This window comes from Hippichthys cyanospilos, chromosome 2 (genome assembly GCF_059441005.1).
Source record: "Hippichthys cyanospilos isolate Australia breed blue-spotted pipefish chromosome 2, RoL_Hcya_1.0, whole genome shotgun sequence".
Taxonomy (NCBI): domain Eukaryota; kingdom Metazoa; phylum Chordata; class Actinopteri; order Syngnathiformes; family Syngnathidae; genus Hippichthys; species Hippichthys cyanospilos.
The window spans coordinates 14,070,251-14,091,333 of record NC_142370.1 but is presented as its reverse complement, the minus strand read 5'-3'; the positions used below and the strand labels follow the sequence as shown (position 1 = coordinate 14,091,333).

Genomic DNA, 21,083 nt, shown 5'->3' with positions numbered 1-21,083 from the left:
CTTTGGGAAAAAAAAAAAAAAAACAAATGTACTCAATTTAAAGTGAAATTACGGTGGTTTGTCGGCTTTCTAAATGTATTTGTAAATATGAAAATTATGGTGCTCCTGTAATATGTTATATATAATACTATTGTCATATGTTGGATATCAAATTAAATTGCAATGTTTTCCTCCTACAATGCAAACGAATACAAAGCTATGAATATAAAAAGTCATCCATAATATACAGCAGCATGCAAGGAGTAATTAACTCAAGTTAAACATGTTGTTCAAAGCAAAATATTTGAAGGATTTTAGATATATCAAAGTAGATATTTTTATCAAAGTAGGCAACTTTTTTCCATGATGACAGCATTGCACATGTTGGTATTTTCTCAGTCAACTTTATGATGCCTATGATGCTTTGTGACCTTGAATGACGTTCATTTCACAGCTGCACATTTCATAGTGCTATTAAGTTTTTTTTTACCTCTTTTAATGTATTTTTGTATATGAAGGTGTTTCCAAACGTGACTGGTCCTGTAAATACTACAAATTGATGATTATTTCAGCAAATGTATTTGTTTCATTAAGTGTAATAGTCCCTAGTATACTTCGATTCTAAGTCTTTCTAAGTCTTAGAAAGATGACTGTATGATCCACACGTTTTTTTTTTCTTTTTACAGAAAGTGAAGTAGTATGTAATTCAGTTGCACTTATTGCATAATACCCACATGATAAAATGTCAAAACAAATGGATTTTTGGTTTGCAATTTTCGTGGTGGCTACAGGTTAGTCATTTGTTTGACTTAATTAACTTAAAGAACATAACGTAAGACTTATTTTTCCTTTTTTATATGCAATGTGATCACTTTAGATGTCTAAAACGTTTTGTAGCTCTGAGAACTTTTTGCAGAGTTGCATCTTGTGATTGATGTTTCCTTTCAAAAGATGATGAAAACAAAGGTCGAAGGTCAAGGTTACAGCAAGCTCAAACATGCAGAACTGTACGCTCATTGCTGATTTTTTTGAAGTCTCATGATGAATTATTTACAGAATTCATTTGTTTTGACAAGTTCTCAAAAGTCGACACGTGAAAAAGTAACACGGGACTATTTTGATAAACAATACTAACCTTCCTTTTTGATGTGAACATAAGCATTCCTTGATATTCACGTACAAATGAATATTGTTTACACCTGCCAAAAAGCTGTGTGATTTTTTTCATTTAAATCAAATTTCTGACTGTTTTGATAAGCATTTCCATGACTGCTTTTGCATGTAAGGTGTATCATTCAGCATGTATGAAAATCTGCTTTTTTAATGGCCTTTTCCAGTTTCCCATGTGCACATGGAAGACTTCCAATGTGAGGTATGTTTCGACAGTGAAGATGAGGACTGCCTGACTGCTTCCATCGAAACAGGGATGAAGGATCCTAAGACCGGCGTCGTGACGCTGACGATCAATCTGATCTGGAGTCCGATCAAGCAATGCAGGTGTGTCTTAAAAATCACGAACCAAAGCTTCATGCACACCGACAGGAGGCAACCAAGCGCACGCTTGATTAATGCAAAGACACACAAACACGCAGTCTCATACAGTGTGTCCTCACAGCTTGACGAACCATTTTTATATGGATCAACAGGTCCAATATGTTAGGAAAGCTGGCATATTTTTCACCCCTTCTTGTGTGGAGCAAATACGCCATCTCATAGCAAGACTGTCATGATGCAGGCGCACAACAGGAGAGCGCGTTCAATCAGTCTGTCCCCTTGCTTTGTAAATAACAGATGACACGCTGAGTAAATAACTATGTTATTCGTTTTCGCCTTACTTGTCTCCTCGGTGTTCGTTTGTTACTGAATACATGCGCAAAGCTTCGCCTGAGTTCTGCCTTGCATAGCCCTGCTTTTCCACACTGTTGGAAGGCCCTCTTGTTGTCATCTTATACATGCTGTTTGGGTGGCTGAGCTTTGAACAACAACAAGAAAAGGGTTCTCACTTTCATGAGTGGCATTGTGAATTATTAAATGCAACTCATCTAACCGATATTTACTGATAAAATAAGCAATATTCTTCAACTCTATTTAGGTGGACAGGCAAAATGCTTTAGCCCTTTTCATCATGTAGATAGCCTAACACTGTGATGCATTTCGTTATTAGTGTAACGGGAATTTGAAAATGTTTGGTTCATCTTAATTCGACTGAGTTTTATTTAACGAATACTCGGAAAACATCAATCACAACTGAAAAAATGTGCATGAATCAAATTAGGCCTAACCTCGTGAGAGCAAGCCTATTCATTTGTGTCCACTGTAGATGACATCCCAGGTGGGATGCAATTAACTTTGCTCTCTTGCTGAAGCAAAATGGCCACACGAGTGGGCACAAATGAATAGGCTCGGTCTTATATTGAGCATGAAAGTTAAGCGTAGCATGATTTTAAAACATTAACACACTTACAAAGATGAAAACGATTTGACAAAACAAACGCTAAATTAAGGTAAAGTATTGTGCTGTGTTGAATCCCAAAGGGGGAAAAGGGCTTCAATGCAATTGTTACAGTAAAAATTGATTGCTATGGGTCTTTTCTAATGAGCACTGAGATTTCATTCAATAATTAGGAACCAACCGTGGAAAAAGACGTACACTATCCCTTCTGAGTGTCCACTTAGAATGGTGATCTCAGGCACCGGCGTCAATGTAGGGCTGGAGGGTCTTGAGATGAAACAAGACCGTTTACAAATTTCAAAACAAATACCAGATATTTTGCTCTCTATTATGTGTTCCTATTCCTGCATTTTGAACCAACTCGAGACATTTGAGGAAGTACTCAAAGTGCATTTATTTCAGCAGAAAAATGTGATAAAATCCAGTATTTTTTGTCATTAAAAATCAAGTTAGAAGTAGTGTTGTCAAGATATTAAATACTATTAAGATTCATTTATAAATGTCTGTAAATAATTCCTGTAATTAAACTCTTATTAATCTAACCTAAACATTTCTGGAAAACAAAACATTCAAAATTATATTATTGCGGTGTATATCAAAAATTTGATATACAACGACAACAAAATTGGCTTCTGTCATTTATTTTTTTTAAATAGATGCAGTTGTAAACATTTACCTTCTGCTGTAGTGTCTTTGAGACTAGTCCCAAGTGCAGACTGAACCCTTCAATTATGAACATCGGGAGGAATTGTTCTACTTTCTTTTGCCCTTGGTCAAATGTTTCGAAAATAACATCAAAATAAAATATTGTCCATCCTGTTCATCTTAGACTCGCTCAAATGTGGGGTTTTAGTTTAGTTTGGCAAAAAGCTTTGCTATGGTTCACTACAAACTTTGGCAGGCATCTTTGTTGTAGCTATGGTTACAGATGCAGCGAGGTGATTTGCTAAAAATGAGATGCTTCTGTTGGAAGCCAGCACCTTCTTACAAAGAAAACACATCACTCTACAGTTATCAAATCAATTTTAGCAAATGTTTGCATTTTTGTTTAATGATGATGTTTTAAGCAGAGGATGTCTACTACAATGAGATTTTAACTGTAAATGACACTACTACTGCCACAAATGGCTCAATTCTTATTTGGCTTGAACACTTTATTTGGTTTCCTCCTGAAAGGATTCATTCATTCATCATGCTTGATCTTAATCTGCAAGTCCCTAATGCGCCTGTGTGAGTCACTACCTTGCAGAGTTAGTGATCTCTGTTTGAAAATGATGTGGGAGTTGCACCTCATCCCTCACTGTGCAGATACCATCCCTCCTCTCCACTTGATTGCCATGAGACAAGGAGGCCAATTCATCATAAGATGAAAATATTGAAAATGTAATTAATTCAAGGTCAGAAATATACACTGAGCAAAACCCTTTCAGAGCATTTTGACAATGTGAATACTCACAATATTGTGTTCTGTGATTATTTAAATCAGTTATACAGAATAAAAGCGCTGACTTTTCCCTAGGAGGATTTTTTCATCTACCTCTTTACATAAGCCTGCTATCATAACACACATACTCTGTTTATAAACATAAACATGTTCCCTGTTCGAATCTACAGTATGCTTCACATTTTTTGACTAAAGGTCTGTGGACTTTTTTGCGCTGACGTGAGAGTGACGCGTCTATCCACTCGCTGTCAGCAAATAGAAATGGATCCACTCGCTGTCAGCAAATAGAAATGGTGCACCGCTTTTCAGACGGAGATTTGGCTCGTTCCCACTCCTCAAACTGTTTGCAATGTAACGAGACAGTGCAGCAGACACATACAACCCAGCCCAAAGAAAATACATCTAATGGCATGACTCGTCTTTGGCACTGAATGTGTGTATTCTAATGGACAGTGTAAATGGTGTGTGTGTGTGCGCGTGTGTGTGTGTGTATTCAGATTCTCTGCAATTCTAGTGGTGCAACATGCATCCGGACAAACGTGGGAATTTTCCCTCAATGTCATCGCCACAGAGCCCCAGGTTGACGATGTCGTTGACACGGATGTTACTGAGTTTGGGAAAACATCTGCTCTGGGCTTCTACTTGACCAGCACCACTTGGTATGTATTCTTGCTCTCCTCCTTGTAGGTTGAATGGAATGTTTGCCACCAATGTTTTCAGTTGTAGCATTTTCACAAAAATGTGGCTGATCAAGGGCAATGGATGCTGACTGAAGTGTCTATCCAACTGTTAGTTGCCATTTATTTTCGTCTGCAGTGGGAGCCCGGGTTCTTGCCGGCCTGCTCTAAAAATAGCTCTCCAGCTCGAGCGTTGTGACTTTCCAGCAACATTTTATAAGCGATCGTTTGATTGATTGACATTAGCATTAAACAGAGGAAGCAAATGAGAATTGTCAGGACGCTAGAATATGTGTGTGTATATATATATATATATATATATATATATATATATATATATATATATATATATATATATATATATATTCACTAATGCGGTAGTTAAAATGAGACACATACATATCCTGATTCAATTCAAGTCATTATTTTGAAGTTTGAACATTAAGATGACGATTCAATACCAGGTAATCTCGTTCCATAGGCTTTAACAAGCCAGTGTTAGCTTAAGGTTCTAGTCTGGTCATTAGAGGGACTGGGTTCAAATCCCAAACGAGACAGCCTATTTTTCTCTCTTTATTTTGGCCTTTTTACAGCAAAATTTTGTATTTTCTAATTTTACTGGCCTGGATAAGTGCTCATACCGCAGGTATGGGTGGCGCGATTGAGTAAAACTCAGTTTCTCCTTTTTTTGCATAATATACTTTTCAATTTGATTCCAATGAATTCCATATCATTCCACATCCTCACATTCAATTTACGGTATTGATCTTTCAGCATTCACACAGAATTCATTTAGAAATTGCACAAGTCAATTCACTATCGTTAGCATTATTTTCTTTCTTTCATTATTACATTTCTTTCATGAACAGAGGGCTAACAACAGTTTTCTCCATATGTGTACATATGTATGGTTGTTATTCAAAAAGAAGATGAACAAATCCTCGGTCTAATTTTGGTGAAAAAATTGAAATTCGCAGGAGGCCAGAGCCGTTTACCGCAACGTTCCAGCCTGGCAGCAGCAATGAGTTTACTGTAACTCCAATCTCGGGAATGTTGCCACCTGTCGATTCCAGTGGTGCTCTCATCAACGTATTTTTCACCCCCACCATCAAAAATAAGAGGCACAATGCTAGACTTACCATTCAGGTAAGAAATATTTCCAAATCGCTGTTTGTGAACTCGTGGCTCTATGGAAGCTGCATGATTGACAGGTAACCAATTATTACCACAGGCATCAAACATGAAGTGGATTTATGACATCAGAGGTGTAACCCCTCCTCTGTTTGCATCTGCACCCAACACCGCATCAGATCTCAGACCCACCAGTGAACAGCGTTCCAGCTTTGTAACAAGGAATCTTCGTATTCCAGCTTTGGCGCATTCATCGCCACGTAAAGTTCGGCGATAACTCCTCATCTCGTTCCTCGGACCGGGCAGAGGTGTCCAACATACAGCCCGTGGGCCATGGCTGGCCCATTCAAAAGCAGTGTCAACTGTAGTGTGCCCTCTAACTAGTTGACACCTTATATGCCGCCAACCTCTGTCAAAATGTTGGCGCTAAGGAACCAACATAGGACTAGAGTAGACTTATTTGGCATTGTCATTTTCACTCATAATAATCAGGCATCGGTAAGTTTCAACCTTGCTTTTACCTTTTTACCATTTTATGATAACAACCTCTTAGTATAATTGATTTAAAATCAATGTAAATATAAAATAAAATAAATACATGTGAATTTCAATTTTATGCAGCGCCTATTGACCACGTCGCTGTTGTCATTTGCCTATGCTGCATTGCTGGCTGTAAATGTAGTCAAATTTGGAACTATATCAGCCATGCACCAATTCTGACTGCAACAAGTCATTCAATACATGTATTTTCCCGTATGCTTAATGGATAAAGTTGATAAGTGCCGGCCTCTGATGAATGAATTTTGGTCCAATACTGCCCTGCATTATGAATCAAGCTTTGATGGACACAGAGCTCAACAAATCAGAAGATATATGTAGCTGAACCACTTGGAGGACATTGGGATTCGAGGAGGCAGTGAGAGGTGAGTCTAAACTCTAAAAGAAGAGCCAGAAATTTCACTGGTGTGTATGTATGGTGTGTATGTAGTCCACGCCTACAGTCTAATATACAGTCTAATACAGTCTAGTCTACAATCTAATACAGTCTAATATGTGCATGGGAACACATTCAAACTGAAAATGATTGGGAAAAAAAAACAACAACAAAAAAAACCCAAACAACTGGAAGTTGGGTGGCCAAGGCACACGCTATGAAAAGATGACAAGACAGTTGGAAATAAATTATTATCAGTTCATGTAAGTTGTAATGATGTCAATTTAGGTTTTGCAAATCATTTTGTGCGCGTAGAAAATAGAGTGAAAATACTTAATTCCTAAAGTTAATTACATTTTGAAAGGTGACACTTTATTTTTCAGTTCCAAATACCTTGTTAGAAAAATGAGTGCTTTTATACAATCGCTGTTATCGGTTCAAATGCACGCGTAGAGGTGAAACCACAGCAAATTCAATTTTATTCTAAAAAGGTTCTGAGATTGATTTTATGTTTTGTAAAAGGATTGTTCATTAAATATGAAGGCTTTTTTATCTCATAGCCTATACTTGTTTGAATTATGTTGTGATTTTATTGGTCTGGCTCTTGACATAAACTTCGCCTTTGATGAACACTACATCAAAGGATTTACAATGACTAGTGACTGCATTGGTTCAAATCAAAGGTGATATCTTTTATTTCTTCTTTATTAGAAATAAGTCATGGTCCTAAATCACATCATAAATCACACACCTCTTAAAATGAAGGCTTTTAAATCATATCCTGGACAACCCCGAGAAAGATTGAGATTATGTTCTGAAAACTCCCCTTCCATCACTCGAGTTGAGTGTGTGAGGGAAGGGGAGGTTCTTGCAATGTGCATCATTATATGGCACCAGAGGTTGAAAATTACGTGAGCCGAGATGTGTGCGTGTGGTGTGTGTACCGATTTGACCTTGGCTAGCTTGCGTCTCCAAAATATTGTGACATTCCATCATATCTTGTTTACCTCTTTTATCCTATCACTGGTAGAAAACTGAAAGGAAACGGCATTTACGTCATGAAAAACAACTCCAGAGAACTTGGGCCTTTCGGATTGTATTGAAGGTTATATGGATTTTGGAAAATCTTTTTAATTGTTTTGGAAGGCGATCCTCTTAAGAGAGGCCAAATCAACAGAGACCGCTCTTAAAAAATATACAGTATGTCTGTACAAAGTACAGTAGAACTCTAAAACTAAATCATATTTGCAGCCAGAAATTTTTCACAACAGGGGTCTTTTCACAATAGCAAATCTATGTCTGTGACGTAAACATAAAAAATGTGTTATGCACTCTACAATCTGACTGAAGTTAAAAACGAAATCATCTAACATTTAAAAAAAAGAAAAAAGAAAGAAATTGCCAAATCTACAATAATCATTCATATTCATACATCAATTTCTTGCATAGTGTCTGTCGCTTACTTCATCCATCTTTCATCTTTTTTATTTTTATCCTGTCTTCAAGTTTTGGCCTGGTTTAAGTTCCGTGCAGCTGCACGCGTCAAAATGAAGTTATTTTGGCAACCGAGCCCCTCCGAGTGAATAACGTTTTGTAGCCGCTCACAATCGAACAAAGCTTTACCGTTCCGCCATTTTGAAACGAGTGAGGACGACCAATAGCAGGCCAGCATTGTAGTGACGCGTTGCAGGGAGGCAAGTGTGAAGGCAACTGAAAATAAGTGTAATCACCTAAAAACGCCTGCAGCTGGAGACAAAACAACACAAATAGCCAAGCCCCTAGGGTCATGACAGTTGTTTTTGCCGAAAGCTGGGACAATACCTCAAAGAGGGGACGAAAAAACTCAGTATTCCACATCGCAACATGAAAAAAACATAAGACAGGGATGCCATGAAATGAACTGTTTTGAATCTTAACGTGGCAAATGGACAGTCTTAGATTTTTGTTTGTGAGAGAGAGAAGGAAATGATAGCAGATTCTTATTCCACCTCCTTTGCATATTTCATATCCTGCTACTGCAACTCTACCTCTTCATCAGGCAACATATGCACACACTAAAACGCACACTCACACACAAATCTGTTAAGTCATCATAACTTTCGTCCTTGACATACACACACAGAAGCAGGCCTGATTTTTTTTTCTTTTGGACACGTGAGAGCTGAGAAAAGATGAAAGCCTTCTATATGCATAATACACCATGTGCCTATGCATGTGGGGTTTGAAAATGGAATTGAAAGCCAAATGAAAATGTTAATTCTGCACTGCTGAATTGGAACTAGACTTGGAACTTTGAAAGTGAAAAATGAGTGTGTTCACATCAGCTGCATTGTTCTGTTTTTGTTTGTTTGCCCCGGTGTTTTATATCTTGACTTGATGGGGATCTCATTGTCTTTCTTTCTCATGACTCGAGGCAATAGAACATCAACTAATTACTGTTAGCGTGGCTTATCTGTTGCTATGGAAACACCTGCTGAGAATGAGGCATTGGGTTGGGGGCACACATACCCGAACCTGCATCGTCTTGATTTGTCAACAAATATGTATATGAAATACGTACACGCCATCTCCCCTGAAGCATTGTTCTCGCATGCACCGCTGACTTTTTGATCCCATTTGACATTACTTTTCATGTTTTGTCTTTGCGAGGTTCAACATTGCAGGCAGTGTTCTCAGAAAACCTTCAGTTTTCTGCTAGAAAGTCAAATCTAAAAGTCAGGAAATGATTACAACACTCAAACTTATTTTGGGGTATATCGCCAGTGTTTTATATTGTAGCAAGCGTACGCTGACCCCCGCTTGACATACTATGTTTAAATGTGGTGAATTAACAATACAGCCACAGACCAGTTATGAAAGGGGGTGCACACCTATTTTTTTTTTTCCTCAAACATTTTTATTTGCCCCAATGCATTGCACGGGTTACAGTTGATGATTAATTTTGGTCTGTTAATCAAAAAGATGTGGCTTTTGAACAGGGGTGCGTAGATTTTAGATTTTTACTGTATACACTTTTAAATATACATCGCTGTGGCCTCACCAGTAATGTTTTCATCATGTAAAGGCCATTTTACATATACAGTAGTAGTACTAGTCATTTATTAGGGTTCCTACAGATCTATGTAATAATTGCACAGTAATGCACACTTGACATTCTGATAGAGGCCTCTATTTTTTTTTTAACTTTAGAAAGACTCGTATACCTCTGTGACTAAGTAGTCTTTATTTCCACTGATAAGGACATCAGCATAGCTTGTGGGACATATTTAATACCTGCCATGCCATCATTGCCTTCTACGACTACTTTATAGCGTGATCAAAAAGGTGATCACGAGCTTGGAAAATAATTGCAAGGTAAGCTTTATTTTAGTTTGATGATTAGACAGATTTCAGGGTGAACGCCTTACCATGAAAACTGTGCAAAACATTTAAAGAGCAATCTCGCTATAATCAGCAGAAAATCTTGTCCCAACTGAGCTTTCACAAAGTGGTTCTGTCAGGCCATAAAAAATAAATGGACAAACTACAACATTCTAATAAGATCCAATGCTTAATTAAGTGACTGTTAGCTTTTCCTTTGAACTGGGCAACTTGCGTTATTTTTAGATTATTTTCAGATTTGTTTTTGTAATGTTTTAAATTCTAGCCTTTGAGCGCAACACATTAATGTTCATCTGTGGTTTATCAATGGGTCACTCAAAGTGTGGCCATCAGTTACCCATTCCTGCGCTAATGTATCATTTTTAGTGAAAATCAAATTTGACGCAAACTATGCTTTTATTTCAGAACTTGAATATTGAGGGCCCTGTCCACATGTATTTTTAGTATATGGGGGGGGGGGGGGGGGGGGGGGGCAATTGGGGGGGACATTGGACAACTCTGATTTGACCACTTGAAAGAATTGCACAGTGTATCACTAATCCCATTGTTGTTTTAAGAGTAAAATATCGATGTTTCAAAATAAACTAAAAATCACAAGTCTGTCTTTTGAACTGAAACGGTTCATAAACGAACGGTTCCCTGAGCCAGAAGCCCAATCACAACTACGAACGAAATGGTTCCTTTTGGCTATTGTGCAGATCTTGTTTTCGAAATCCCGTACTGCTGTAAAAGTAAAAAGAAATTGGGGAAAAAATATTCGTACTCGGAAAACGCAAGGAAAGGATTTTGCACATCGTTACCACCCATAGCATGTGACGTCAGCGGTTTGAGGCGAGCCTATCAAGCCCGGTTGCTCGGCTCCAGTGATGCCCGCACGGCACACGTCCCGTCCGGCGCGCGGGGATAACCCATGAAAAAGCACGTAGTTCTCCCTTTCGGAATTCTTTCCCGTCCGCCCTCCGCCCGGTCCGCCGCTCCCTCGCATCCGCGGGCGCCGCCATGTCGTCGGCCGTCACCGAGACGGAGGAGTCGGCGCGGAGCTCCCCGCTCACGCCGCTCAAGCTGGTCGGGCTGCTGTGCGTTTTCCTGGCGTTGTGCCTGGACGTGGGCGCCGTCATGAGTCCCGCTTGGGTGACGGCCGACGACCAGTACTACCTGTCCTTGTGGGAGTCCTGCTGGAAGCCGACGAGCAGCGACAAGTGGCTGTGCGGTACCACGCTGAGCTCAGGTGAGATGATCGTCAGGGCGACCCCGGCATTGCGAGAGCTACATTATTATTATTATTATTATTATTATTATTATTATTATTTCAACACTGCAAGGCTGTGCGAATTGGGGCTTCCGAAACTTTTCAGGGTTTACAGGTGAGCAGGTTGGACTAGGGCAGTGTTTCTCAAATTGGGTGTGTGGGTGGGCGTGAGGCGATGCCAGAAGGGGTGCGGATGACCCAAGGGAAAAGGATTTGTTTTTGCCATGTGTAGTGTAAATTTGATAAAACAAGGATTGGAATCTTTTTTTTTTCTGGCACTTTCTGCATAAAACAAAGGTGTCCAATTTGTTTTTGCTTGTGGACCTTATGGGGGAAAATCTGTTCCCAAAAGTTCCCAAGTTGAATTTATTGTTTTGTTTTGTTTACAAAAAAGAAACAAATATGACACACAGGCTACGACACACTGATGCCAACAACCTATGCTAACAACTTCCACATTTAGTGTTTAATGACTGTACATTATGAGATTCACTTTTTGTGTAGAACTTCAAAAATCATTCAACTGTCTTATATTAACTTAATTTGTGTCATGTGCGATGTGATGGGCTTGTTCTTAAACACGAGACGAGACCGCTTTGTGAGTCTTTATTTTGGCATGGACTTCTATTTAAAATACTGTCATGTTTTATTTACCACCACAGCTAAGTGGTAGCTGACTGGCACTGACTGAAACTGTACAATTATTCTACCTTTACGGAATCCACTAAAGCTCCCTGAAAAAGCCATTGATGTGCACTGTGTGCTGATGGGAGTGTGTGTGTGTGTGTGTGTGTGTGTGTGTGTTTGTGTGCGCGCACCAATATTACGCCGTATTGTGCTGACCTATTTGTGGACAGCCTCCTGTGAGGGCTAGCTGAATATTTCATGTCACACTTTGATTTCTCTGTCGTTGCAACCTTGCACCTCCTTGCCTTTTCCATGACTTCTTTACATGTTAAAAATAAAGAAGTTGTGCACTGCCATTTGCCAGCTCCCTTGGCGACTTGGCTCCCTGGAAGTTTCTGCTCACATTTTAATTGGCACCGAGGATATTTTTTTCTAGAGCTGCTTTGCACACCAATGTAGAAAGTTGTTCTATTGGGTGTAAAAGTGTAGCCCTTCCACTTGATTGGTTGCTCAGAATTTAGCAAATTAGAATTTTTTATTTTGTAATAATAGTTGAGCAACCATAGAGAAATCAATGATGTGACTATTTTTAGTATCAACTCTCTACTTGTATCAAATCTAAAAATAATAATAAAAAAAACTCACTGTGCAGTACCTCCAAACTCCCTTTATTCTTTCACCTATTAACATTCCGACACTTGCTCATTCAGTCCCATCCGTTACCTGTACCTTTCGAGGGGAAGTCAACATAAAACATTTCTTTTCAGTAATACGTTGTATGTGACCCCACTAGCTAAACGTGGTATTCTGATTAATATTGCAACAGTGGAATATGAATTAAGCAGCAAATTCTCTCCCATATTTAAGCATTTCAGGAAATTGCCTTTTTGCCAACTGCGCTCAACTGAAAAGGACATTGCAATTACTCAAAGCTTGGCTAATGAAAAATCATGACTTATCTGGGCCTTGGGTAACTGTGATGTCATTATCAGTCGTCACTAAGTGGCACAATGGCTGATTGTGACAACTTTAACGGCACATTTATGCAGAAAGTCTATATTCAATACAATAACGCCGCCATAGAGATGTGCAAAAATGAGCAAACATTTGTATGGTTTCACTGTAGAATTTCGAGTCATCCGTTTAGTGAATGGGAAGAAGCTTTTGTAATGTCTGCTGCTTTTACTATAAATAGTTCAAAGCGCTTACTGGTACCTGAGGGAAGAGTTGGTTACCAGGATGTGATGGGTCAGAGAGAATATTGCCCGCCCTTGTCATGGATCTTGTAGCCTGCAACTTCCTAAGAGTGACAAGGTCGGTCAAAAAATTCAGATTCCAAAGTTCTTTATTTTGCTTGTCAAGCATTTTTCCCACACACAAACATGATATTACTTCTCAGATTCAAACAAAGGAAGCATGGCGGTTTAGTCCTGGTATCACAGTATGACCTCAACCTAACCTTGAAAGACAACACAAACTCCCTGCTCTCTTCTACATCTGTGGAAGAGGGAACAGTTGCAATTTGGTATTCATTTTCATCTTTGTTTTTATTTGTTATTTCCTATTGTTCCCTATTACTAGTTTGCTTAAATGTAATTAATGCTGATTTCAGGTATGGGTTCACGCCTTATCTCTACTGCGCTATTAGTCAAACATTTTAAGTGCCACCTAAATAATATTCAAATATCATTTTTGCTACAAAACGTATATACATTATAACTATAAGCATTGTAGTTTCTTGTTTAAACATTAATATTGCCCAGTAATAGTATACAAAAACTACCTGAATAATGACTGCATCAAAATGTATAATTTTATATACATGAGATAAACAAAAAAAAGTACCATTGTATTTTTTTTTACAAATCGTTTGAGAGATTAACTAGTAATTCAACTTGAAAGTTCAATTCAAATGAACAATATTAAGGTAGGGCAGCATGGTGGAAGAGTGTTTAGCATGTCACCTCACAGTTATGAGACCTGAGTTCAATTCCAGTTTGCCCCTTACTGTGTGGAGTTTCATGTTCTCCCTGTGCCTGCGTGGATTCTCTCCGGGCGTTCTGGCTTTCTCCCATATTCCAAAAACATGCATGGCAGGTGTATTGGACACTCTAAATCGTCCTTAGATATGGTTGCGAGAGTGAATTGTTGTTTGTGTCAGGGTGCCCTATAACTGGCGGACAACCAGCTCAGGGTGTCTCCCGCCTACAGCCCAAAGACAGCTGGGACAGGCACCAGCAAGCCGGCGACCCTTGTGAGGATGAGCGACTATAGAAAATGGATGGATGGGTGGATGGGATGTATTAAGGTAGTGATTTTTCAATTTGCCACTAGAGGGAGTCTCTCTACTAACAATTAGTACACATTCAGAATCGCACTTGGAAATGGTTGTCGATCAAACCAGAATATTTTGTCTTCTCATAGACACACTCATACAAAGACAGACACAGCTCTTTTAACAGAAATGTCGCTCTGGATTAATTAAAATATTTGACGCGCAAAGGCAACCCTTTAAAATCGTATTTAATTCAAGCCAATCCGCTTCCTTTCTTGAATCATCCCTCTCCGGTCAAATGCCCGCTCCCCCACCCCCAACACCCTCCAGAGACGCCTGTTTCTATTTGTGGCAGCCAAAGATGGAACGGGAACTGATGTTGCATTCGTCTGTGGCAGACAGATAGGACAAGAAAATAGCTGGCAACATTAGCGTCGCTGCTTGCAGGGTGAACATAACGAGAGGTATTTCTGCGTCATCCCATGTCATCACAAAGATGCCAATCCCCATATGACATCACACATGCGTTGTTATAATAAAACTATATAGCGCTCAATTATTTAGATTTCGCATTTCGGGGCTGTTAAAGGGACAATACTGTATACTTCTTCAGCCATTTTCAGTTTTAAAGGTTGAATTATTTGTTTAAGGTTACGACAGAATTATTAAGCACATTTTTTCGCTTGAAAATGATGTTACATGTAAGGATGGGGATCGTTTGATTTGGAAGCTTCTGGTTCTGAATCTTAAATTGGTTCCAAAATGTTTCTCGATTCAAATTTTTAAAAATAATTAAACAAAGAGTCAGCTATACTGCCGCCACACTCTGGCTTTTGTTTTCTTACGCTGTCTTATTTCTATTTTTTAAAGCGTCCATCTTTATATGGTGCTTTCTGGTGATACATGTCAATGCTATTAGCATTAATATTAAAATAGGAGTTTGACAGATATCTGGATTAAGAGATATCTGTTTAGGTTACTGTTCATATTGATGAGGCAAAATAGGTTTAGTTGAGGCCTAATTTATACTATAATAACAAATTGAGTTTTCTTTTAACAATGACGCAGAAAATCAAGCTGAGTCATGAAGCATTTTGAAACTATCACCCAATCCCCCATTGACGCGTATTTGTTCGATATGGCAATTATACTTCACATCCCTCAAGATGTAGTTGCGTCTCTGCCCCGCTTCGCTGCGCTCTGCTGCGTTGTGAACAGCACTGTGTGCAGCCATGTTAAGGAATGAGAGCGGTTCCATATCCTGTATATCCGGCGCTGTGCTGCGTCGTGGCTGCGCCGTCCACCTACGTAAAGTAGGACTAGACAAATTTGCTCCGCCGCGGTCAATTCCACAGTTCTGAAAGTACCAAACGGGAACAAGATTGTGATCTACATCCGGATTTACAAAGAAAAAGCACTCCATACCGACAAGTCCAAGTCCGACTTCACCTGTGCGCAGTATGGCCTTCCAGGGACGGCGGGACTTCTACGCTCTCGTTCACTGACTTCCACATCACTCACGAAGCCAGGCCCTGCCTTTCAAAGCCACACAATCAAAGTCACAGACTACAGTGTGGTATGAGAATCTAAATTGGAAATTCATTAACTGTTTGATTCTGTCCAAGAAACGCTCAAAAAATAATGAAACCAAGAGAGACAGAAGGGAAGGGCTAAAAAAAAAATAATGAAGCCAAGAGAGACTGAACGGGAGGGCTGACTGGTCGGACCATTAAAAAAGAAAACAACAATAATGTGAAAGAGGGAAAAAAGCAACTGCCAAACTGTGCTCCTCTGGGGAGAGGGGTACAAGTGTAGGATCCCAAACATATCTGATTACTTGAATATTAGAACAATGGAGGAAACCTGTTTTATACTGTAGTCCCTTTTTGAACTCACTTTCCACACATCTTGGCTTTGAGTTTGCTTCTATCTAGGTTGATAAAGGATGAAGACGACAGCGCAAACTTGAGGTGGATGTTTGGATATGGAACAAGGTCTATGTATTATTTGAGTGCACATCAAGCTAGCCTGTCCACTATATATAAATATTGCTAGGCAAGATTTTCAAGTGCAGGCCTTTTGTCAGCTAAGTGAACTAAGTGCTCCCACTCTTCATTACCTTTCACTTAGCTTTTTCTTGTCTCCTTCCTCTCCTCGTCTGCCCCTCCCGTCATCTCTTTTCACGCTGCCCTCACTTTGCCCTTGTAACGTTACTCCTCGTTTTGCTCTTCTATTTGCACCACCCGCTCTTGAATGCTGACTTCATTTGTGCTTTATTGACTTGATTTATTTCCAGGTTTTCCTTTTCTTCCTTGATCCCATTTTCATCCTTTACTTTTCATCACATTTCTTTCTTTCCTGTAGTCTATATCGAGTCTAGCTTCCTCCTTTTCACCCTAATAGAATTCTTGCTTCTTTTGTTTTGCTTCTCTTTCATGTCTTTTCCCTGCTTTTATGTTTGTGTCTCTTTTTTGACATATTTCTGAACCCTCTGTAGAGATAAAAATGTTCTTAGACTTAATATGAGGGGTGGCTCAGTGAAGCAGTGGTTAGCATGTCCGCCTCACAGAGCAGGGACCCGAGTTCAAATCCACCTGACTCCGGCCTTCCAGTGTGGAGCTTGCATGTTGTCCCCAAGCTCGAGTGGTTCTCTCCAGGCACGCCGGCTTCCTCCCTCACTCCTGATGTATTGGACGTACTAAATTATCATTAGGTGTGATTGTGCGCACGGATAACTTTTCCTCTCTGTAGCCCCTCGGTCTAATCACACTGTCGACCTTGTTCGGACATGTGTCTTTAACGTATTAAAAAAAAATACGTTAAAAAAAGAAGCTTAAAACAGTATTTCCCCCAAATCCTCCTTTACCTGACTACTTCTTACTACAGTACTTGTTACTTACTACTTGTGGTCTTCCTCCTGACCACAAGCTAGCAAGTGGCACAATGTTTGACTTTTTCTCTAGATATCTATGTTCACTGAATTTAAAGAGTTTATCGCTTCCATCTTTGACACAATGCTGTGAAATGTAGAAAACGTATATTAGGCATTATTATATAGGCTATTTGCCAAAATCTCATATGAGTCTCGTGAGACTCGTGGGATTTGTGTCTCGTCCCATTCCCAATACACTGGACTGCTTTTCTTCAGCGGGAACTAGGGCCTTAGATGGGGAAGTGAATTATGAACGATTTAAAATCGCAGTTATTGTCGGCACATAATCTTCCTTTAAAAGTCGTCTGGTTAATTTCCATGACTGAACAGTTTCCTCAGCTCATCCAACTCGTGCGACACTTGTGGAGCCTAACATTCATCATTATACGTTCACTTTTTCACAATCAGCCGTGAAGGATGTTCTTCATTAGGGTGTAACCATTTGATGAAGTACTGTCATAAGCTAGCTAGATAACAGGGCCTGGAGTTGGGTGTGTTGATCTGACTTAGATTTTTTTTTATAAACAAATCCTGTTTTCTTTTTTATTCCGAGAACTCCCCAAAAACAGACATCAGTGTTTGCAACTATTTGGATTCATAAATAACTGAGACTTTTCACACTTTCAAGTTGGCACGATCTTTTTTGGGAGCTGTATGATTCAGATAGATTAACCTTGCATCAATGTGAGGAGACATACTTGACTTGACTTTGAGATTGTCACCATCTAGTGCGTGTGTGTTTGAATTGTGAACTTAATTCAGAAATCTTAAAAAGCTTTGTTATTTAAAAAAACAACAACCTCCCAATAGCAACATGCCGCAATTACTATTCTTCTATTTCCACTCTCCTTCCATCCTTTCTCCAGATTGGCAGGTTGCCACACTGGCCATGTTGCTAGGAGGCGGAGCCCTGGTGCTGATGTCATTCCTGGTGGCTCTGGTGGCTGTGTGCATCGGCACCAGACGGCGATTCTACAGGCCTGTCGCCTTCATGCTTTTTGCTGCAGGTGGGTAGGCACACATCACAGCAACGCCACAAGGTCGAAGGGGACCTCTGGCCATCTGCACAATCTCCCGCTGCAAACCTTCGTCGACACAGTTTATCGTCAAAAACAGATCAGCTGTGGATTTCCTCCCTGTTTCTGGTTTCACTGAACTTCACAGCTTCATTGAATAATAAATACATTTATTGTTACTTTTATTTCCTCTCTTAATAACGTGTTCTCTTTTTGTTTAATGTTGTCTTGAATTAAAATGTTTTAAATAGCATTTAAAATAATGTAATTAGAAGACACAGATGCATATTTTTCTTGCTGCAGCTTGAGTTTTAAGATGTTCGATACCACTTTTTTCAGACTGTACCAGTACAAATTCTCAACCCCTGAGTTGTCAGCGACACCATGTACCGATACCACTAGTACTCATGATATACAACAATTCCCTACAGAACAAGGACAGATATTTTTGAAGATAGAGCTACATATTCCAAAATTTCATCCATCCCTTTTCTATAGCCGCTTATCCTCACAAGGTTCGCAGGCTTGCTGGTGCCTATCCCAGCTAACTTGGTGCAGTAGGTGGGAGACACCCTTAACTGGTTGTCAGCTAATTGCAGGGCACACAGAGACCAACAAACTGTCACACATGCAATCACACCTAAGGACACTTTAGAATGTCCAATCCACCTGCCATGCATGTTTTTGGAATGTGGGAGGAAGCCGGAGAGAACCCACGCAGGCTTGGGGAGAACATGCAAACTCCACACAGGAAGGCTGGAGCGAGGTGGATTTCAACTCGGGTCCCTGAAGTGGGAGGCCGATGTGCTAACCACTGCCTCTGTTCCAATATTCTTTCATGAAATGAATGGCACTTTTCTATCCTAATTTGTAATTTCTAGTTCATGATGGTGAAACTGCTCCATGTGAGCGCCCGATACTACTATAATATCGGCTGCCATCTCGAGTACTGTACTTTAAAGTAAGTCCGGGTATCGGCAAGATACTGATACTTGATATCTTTTTTTTTTGTGCTCCCAGAGGCCATGGCGCTGTACAGCATTTGCCTTATTGCCTAATGGGCAAAGCTGATTTCAATAACTTGCATCAGTCATACAGCCCTAATATTTTGTCCTGTTTTCGTTATTGTTCCTGCACCTCCTTCTTCTGCTTTTCTGTCTTAATCTTGTGATTTTCCCAGCTCTTGCTCACTGCTTATTTCCTCCCCCTTTTCCCAATTTGTCTTCCCCAGACTTGATTCATTTCTTTGTTTCTCCGTACTTCCATCCATCTCTTAGCCATCATTCTTTGTTTATTCTTTATGTCCCTCCCCACAGTCAAAATTGATAGATGCTAATGACAAACTATTATGTACCATGCATTTTGATGAGAATGATCACTTTCTGACATGTCTTCTAAATGGCGGTTTTATCGATTCTCAGTCGCAGCCCCAATGACTTGATGTGTCTCCTCTCTAGTGGTCCTGCAGGCCTGCAGCTTGGTGCTCTACCCCATCAAGTTCATTGAGAGCATCAACCTGAAGATTTACCATGAGTTCAACTGGGGCTATGGCCTGGCCTGGGGCGGAACCATTTTTGCTTTCGGCGGGGGCATCCTGTACTGCCTCAACCCCAAGAGCTACGAGGAGTACTACTAGCGCCATTGGGCCTTCCATGCCGGGCGATGCTTTTGGGATTGCGGGAGTTGCTGTGGGAGTGGTTGGGTGCATTTCACTCACTCATTTGCCATGAGCTCTTAGAGATTGTTGTAGGTACATGAGCTTACGCCGTCGCCTCATTTCGCCTCCATTCTGCCAGCTGAGCCATCGGGAAAGATGATGAGCATGTAACTTAGCCTCCAAAACATCCACGCGCCCACTTTTATATTATTCTCAAATTCATCATCATAGACTTTACACTTGTAGGCGAAACCTCTCTGCCAATGTACAGTATATCTCTGTTACCGACTTACATTTCGGTCACCGTAGCAACCCTTCGGGGTACATGTCCAAAGCTGTTACGATTGATTAGCTGCCATCTTCTGTGTCGCCCTGGACTACACTCAGCTCCCTCACAGCGCGCCAGATTTGAATTTGGTCAACTTGTCGGAAACAGCGGACACATTCATTTAATGCGTTTGTGCTAATGAAATCAGCAGGGGACGATATTAACGTAATTTTGATTGCTCGGAAGCTGGCTGGCAGTGAGTCAAGGGAAAGAAAATGCCAGAAATCAAAATTGAAAATTGCAAGATATAAAAATAACACTGCGATTGAGAGGCAACCGGTCAAAGTTTTTCTGTGGAGTGGCCAGGGTGACGCGACACTCCTGTGAGGGGTGTGTGTCTTTCTTTATACCTTATATAGTCAGGCTGTCATTTAAATAAAAAACAAATGTGTTTTATAATGTAAATTTAAATATGCAGTAAATATGAATAGCTTGAGGGTGAGTCATGGATCAATCAATGGATTACACAAAAAAAAAGAACAGACAATATTTGGGTCAGATTCATCTAGCTTTCTGGGTTGTTTTGGACAAAAGAACATTGGTGTAGTCTGTCCAGATAGACTGAGTGTTTGTCCGTCATGGTGACCGTTTTCCTTCCACCGTGCCTGCCCATGAATAATGAGAAACCTAAAAGAAAATAATAATCCTGAACAAACTAAACATTGACGGCAAATCCTTTCTTGTCCGTCATTGTATTGTATTTGCCCATTGTGAGAGTGACCGTGGCAACTCTTTGCCACCCTGCTTAAGTCCTACCCAAAGTCAACAGGCAAGTCTTAATTCGGTGTGGCAAGGTGCCTTCCTCCAGTGGTTTGCAAGAGAAAAATGAGAAAAATGAAAAACACGGAATAATGTTACAGTGGCTTAAACATTTTTTATCCATTACAGGATATCTGTTCCATCAAATTGAGTGTATTAAATGTAAAAGTATATTTAATATTCCAGGGGGAGGCTCTATTCACGCCAAAGGTGTCAGTAAACATAACATGCATAATTGTGGA

General features: G+C 39.9%; 2 protein-coding genes and 1 long non-coding RNA gene across 3 annotated transcripts in view; 2 read left to right on the top strand and 1 right to left on the bottom strand.

The window, feature by feature from the left end:
* The window catches only part of LOC148427474 (cilia- and flagella-associated protein 47-like), a 48,592-nt gene extending 41,487 nt beyond the window's left edge, over positions 1–7,105 (top strand). The window contains exons 64-67 of the mRNA XM_088409009.1: positions 1,317–1,476; positions 4,373–4,534; positions 5,530–5,698; positions 5,784–7,105. Of these exons, the coding sequence (XP_088265135.1) occupies positions 1,317–1,476; positions 4,373–4,534; positions 5,530–5,698; positions 5,784–5,960 (668 nt within the window). The 3' untranslated portion in view covers positions 5,961–7,105. The remainder of the gene's footprint in view (positions 1–1,316; positions 1,477–4,372; positions 4,535–5,529; positions 5,699–5,783) is intronic.
* Positions 7,106–10,825: 3,720 nt separating this feature from the next.
* Positions 10,826–20,532, top strand: LOC148427472 (transmembrane protein 47-like). Its single transcript, XM_088408916.1, has 3 exons — positions 10,826–11,226; positions 17,948–18,088; positions 19,555–20,532. Exons 1-3 carry the CDS (start codon positions 10,998–11,000, stop codon positions 19,731–19,733), a joined length of 549 nt encoding a protein of 182 aa, XP_088265042.1. The 5' UTR covers positions 10,826–10,997; the 3' UTR covers positions 19,734–20,532.
* Positions 14,490–16,516, bottom strand: LOC148427473 (uncharacterized). The gene is made up of 3 exons (XR_015864900.1): positions 16,269–16,516; positions 15,599–15,685; positions 14,490–15,506 (listed from the first exon to the last, which is right to left on the bottom strand). It is a non-coding gene; the product is annotated as an uncharacterized LOC148427473 (long non-coding RNA).
* Positions 20,533–21,083: the final 551 nt, after the last annotated feature.

Excerpts from the sequence above, each read along its gene's own strand:
- LOC148427472 (XM_088408916.1), top strand. The coding sequence starts at position 10,998 with ATGTCGTCGGCCGTCACCGAGACGGAGGAGTCGGCGCGGAGCTCCCCG. Across the intron at positions 11,227-17,947 it reads CGGTACCACGCTGAGCTCAG|ATTGGCAGGTTGCCACACTG; the intron begins GTGAGATGATCG and ends TCCTTTCTCCAG. Across the intron at positions 18,089-19,554 it reads CTTCATGCTTTTTGCTGCAG|TGGTCCTGCAGGCCTGCAGC; the intron begins GTGGGTAGGCAC and ends TCTCCTCTCTAG.